Source organism: Sebastes fasciatus, chromosome 2, assembly GCF_043250625.1.
Source record: "Sebastes fasciatus isolate fSebFas1 chromosome 2, fSebFas1.pri, whole genome shotgun sequence".
Classification (NCBI taxonomy): domain Eukaryota; kingdom Metazoa; phylum Chordata; class Actinopteri; order Perciformes; family Sebastidae; genus Sebastes; species Sebastes fasciatus.
This window is the reverse complement of record NC_133796.1, coordinates 32,987,689-32,991,992: the sequence shown is the minus strand read 5'-3', so window position 1 is coordinate 32,991,992 and position 4,304 is coordinate 32,987,689. Positions and strand designations below refer to the sequence as shown.

The window sequence follows — 4,304 nt, the reverse complement described above, 5'->3', positions numbered from 1 at the left end:
ACTACTAAGTCAAGGTGGACCTATACTTTCTTATGTAGGTCTACACATGGTGAGTTCCTCAAAATATAACTATAGTTTTTTTCCTCTCTTTCTCCTCCCTATTAATGAACTCATGCAATGAGCCCTTCACAAGACTGAATCAACTTTTTATTGTGTTTAAGTTGTATTTACATGTGTAGCTGGGACATACAGGTGTAATGTGTTGTCTTATTTTGAAGGAGTCTGAAATGTCGTCACTGTTTCATGAAGAGTTCAATGTGCTCAATGTAATGTTCTGCACAAGGAAGAGGAAGATCTGACTGATTTAATAGTTGTTGTTTTTATTATATTCTGGTGTGAGATGTGACCAAAGACAAAGAGCCTCTCTGGTAAGACTTTTGAAGACACAGGCACACCAAATGACACTTAAATTAAAGTACATATTACACTAAAAAGTATCAAAAGTAATTTTAATTTAATGATAAAGTGAACCTTGAACGCCACATCTCTCGTAACGTTACCATCGTTACCATCGCTACGCTGTCTCCAGCGCATATATAAAGTTGCTATGGCAACTTTGTGGCGAAAATCAAATCAGCATAAGTAGTCAGTTTATTTTTTTATTTCCAAACATTTGGTAGTTTCTTGGTTGAACTGTTGCAAATACTGGTGTAAAAACCACAACCAGGAAATCCTGCTGAAAGCTGCTGAAACAGAGAAGACATGACTGGTGTTGAGGATGTTCAACTGGACCTGAGGTAATGAAACCTGTTATTATTCTGTGATTTAATAACGCATAGGACAAGGTGGTCTCTGTGGAAGTACTGGGGGATCATATTGAGAGGGAAGCTCTCTGCAGCATCGTCCTGTGGGGCTTTCTTTCACAACAAAGCTGCACATTATCCCTCACATAATGCAGTCTAATCCATGGGATATATGTGATCATTTTAAGGAATGGAAATGTACTTCTTATCCATGAAAGAGCATGATATGTCTGGTGACTTATGAACCAATATAATAGGCAAATGTAAAGATTTATATTTAAATAAATGTCAGTTAAGTCCCTATCTGTTGCTGGAGGACATAACACAATGGTGATTGAGTCTATATGGCCCACTGGTGGAAGTATAGATAGATAGATAGATAGATAGATAGACAGAAACTTTATTGATCCTGAGGGAAATTCAAGTTTCCAGCATCACAGCTCCATAGTGCAAAACATGTTAGTAAAAAGGCAGTAAAAAAGTTAGTAGTGCAAAGTACAAAAAAATTGACCAGATATAAAAATACAAGGAGATGAAGAAAACTGTTAAAACTGAATATAGTGCAGGGTAACAGCTGTGATACAGGACTATTAAAAAAGTGAATTTTCAATTTCAATATTTCTAGAATGCAGTAATATGAACTTGGTGTCTGTCTGTGGTGACCATAGATGACCATAGATGACCATTGATATAAAACAGTTGAAACAGTTGTAAAACTGTTTTATATCTATGGTGGTGACATTCCTGGAAAAGGAATGTTGTATTACAGTTTTTCTCCATTGTATACACACAAACTATACGCACAAATCAGAAAACTTGAAGCTGTATACAATTGAGAAAAACTGTAATACAGCATTTTTGTTTCTGGGAATGTCACAACAGACACCAAGTATGTAATACTACAAATCTATAAATATTGCAATACTTTCATCAGTGGGCCAAAGACTCAGTCATTATTGTGTTACCTTGTTCGGCGATGGATAATGACTTAACAGACATTTATTTAAATGAAAATCTTCGAGATTGACACTTTAAAGGTCCCATATTATAAAAAAAGTGAGATTTTCACGTTTTTTTTATTATAAAGCAGGCTGAAGTCCTATATAAATACTGTGAAAGTATCGAAACGCTCAATATACAGAGAAATACACACAGCCCGTATTCAGAAACTCAAGCTGTCAGGATTTCTGTACATTTGTGATGTCACAAATATACTATATTTAGACCCTTACACAGATTTAAATGTAAACATTATAAATGTGTTCCAGTTTATTCCTGGTTGCAGTGTATGCGAATGACATAAGCTGACAGGAAGTACATATGGACCCAAGCTGTTGCCTAGCAATGCAATTCTGTTGCAATTGCGTCGCAATTCCGTCGAAATGGGCTGAAACGGAGCGTTTAAGACAGAGGGTAAATACAGGCATATTCAGGCCGACAGCATGAGGAAAATAAAGTTTTTTTAACATGACAGCATGTAAACATGTTCTAGTAGAAACACAAAATACAAGAATGATCCTGAAAATGAGCACGATATGGGACCTTTAAGTCCCATCAGTTCTGCAGGTAAGGAATGGTGTCACAGGTGGCACTAGTAGCTGATTATGAAGCTGACAATGATTATGATGTGTGATATGGATGATGATACATGGATGATACATGATATGTATCCATAAAACAAGGGATGATTAATACATACTGTACATATGTCAGCACTAAACTCTCTTTTTGCTGCTTCTATCTATGTCCTACTTGTCAGCAATGTTGTTTTATATGTATAAATGCCACTATTGTTTCTACTGCTTTTAACAACTGTGCGTCCTTTTCCATCATTTAAACTGCATGTCATGATTTTGTTTTTGTTGTGATGTATTTTAGGAGGACTTTTAAACTGCATGTCCTGTTTTATGTTTTTGTTCTGGTGTATTTTAGGAAGACCTTTAAATTGCATGCCCTGTTTTTGTTTTGATGTACATTAGGATGCCTTCTGTAACACCTTGGCCAGGGACACATAAAAAATGTGCCATTTGGCTAATTCTGGCATTTTTTTTATCCCATGTGTATTTATTAATTTGCACTGTCCATTCTCAAATAAACTAGACTAATGTGGATTTTGAGAACGTTACTACTATTACATTTGAATTCATAAAGACCAATCTGTAATTGAAATGTGGTATGCTATTTACCTGAGAGTGTGGTTTTAGAACCTCTTGTTCACAGTAACATCTCTTGATTTCTTTTCTTTTTTTTCTCTTAGACAAGAAGGTGAAAGTGCTGATTATAAATCAGCACTTTCATCAGTAATAATTTCCACGAATGAAGAGGAATCAGACAGAAGACAGATGCAAAACAGCTGGCTGAAGAGACTGCGATCTAACTGGCAAGCTGTTTTGATTGTGATTTTGGTGGTGCTTTTTTGTAGTGTGACCGCTGTCCACATTGCTCAGATGTATGAACTGCAAAGACTGAAAGCGGAATCACAGCTTATGGAAAAGACCACCACGCTGCTGAAAATTCAAAACAATCACCAGCTTTCAATCCTGTCCACCGACAAAATGGGCTTCGTCTGGAAATTCTGCAACGAGACCACACTGCAGTGTGCACGCTGCGAGCCTGGCTGGGTCCTGTACGATTCACGTTGCTTCTTTTTGTCCCCGGAAACATATACGTGGGAAAGAGCTCGCAGCAAGTGTATTGCAATGGGTGGTGACCTGGCTGTTGTTTTGAATGCCGAAGACCAGGAATTCCTTACCAACATGACTTTTGACTTCCACCAGCAGCAGTCTAATGTAAGCTACCTTGCAGCGTGGATCGGGTTGCAGGACGTGGTGCAGGAGGGCAACTACCAGTGGGTTGATGGCCGAAGCATCGACAAAGATGTCTTTTACTGGATGCCCCTGGAGCCAAACAATGTCATTCCCGCCTGGGACAAAGTCCAGGAAGGACAGGACTGTGTTGCCATTGTCGCGCCGAAGCACAGAGGACAGACACATTGGTTATACACCTGGGATGACATTGTTTGTGTTGGCAGCAGGAACTTCATTTGTGAGACCATGGCTTTCACTTAGTCCTGACTTACAGACCTGTGATGTAGCTGCATGTTGTTGGTTACGATGTGGAAGATAAAGCAACATGTCACTCTCTCTCTCTCAAGCTGAATTCACTGGTGTTTACTTCGGAATTTATTTTTTGCATGCTTCTCAAATGTGGACATTTGATGTTTTTTTGTCTTATAGACAGATAATGTATAATCTATATGCAGATAGTAGAATAGCTTTGGATTTTGTCCTTAGTTGAACAAAAGCAAACATTTTGAAAATGGCATTTTGGGCTTTGGGAATTGGTAAAGTATTTTTCACTATTTGACCAAAATGATTATCAATCAATCAATCAAGAAATTGGCAGATTAATCAATAATGAAAATAATAATTAATACAGACATATAAACTGGAAAAACAAAGTTCGGAAACTTGTGTTTGGTCGATTATTTCATTGTTGTTACAATGCTAATTGGCATTGTATTTTACATCTTTGGACAGCCTGTTAATTTACCTTCGCAAT

At 37.5% G+C, this 4,304-nt stretch overlaps 1 protein-coding gene across 1 annotated transcript; it reads left to right on the top strand.

Annotated features, from left to right (window-relative positions):
* Positions 1-204: 204 nt before the first annotated feature.
* On the top strand, positions 205-3,892 carry LOC141758794 (uncharacterized). The gene is made up of 3 exons (XM_074620470.1): positions 205-368; positions 621-737; positions 3,001-3,892. Exons 2-3 carry the CDS (start codon positions 703-705, stop codon positions 3,809-3,811), a joined length of 846 nt encoding a protein of 281 aa, XP_074476571.1. The 5' UTR covers positions 205-368; positions 621-702; the 3' UTR covers positions 3,812-3,892.
* Positions 3,893-4,304: the final 412 nt, after the last annotated feature.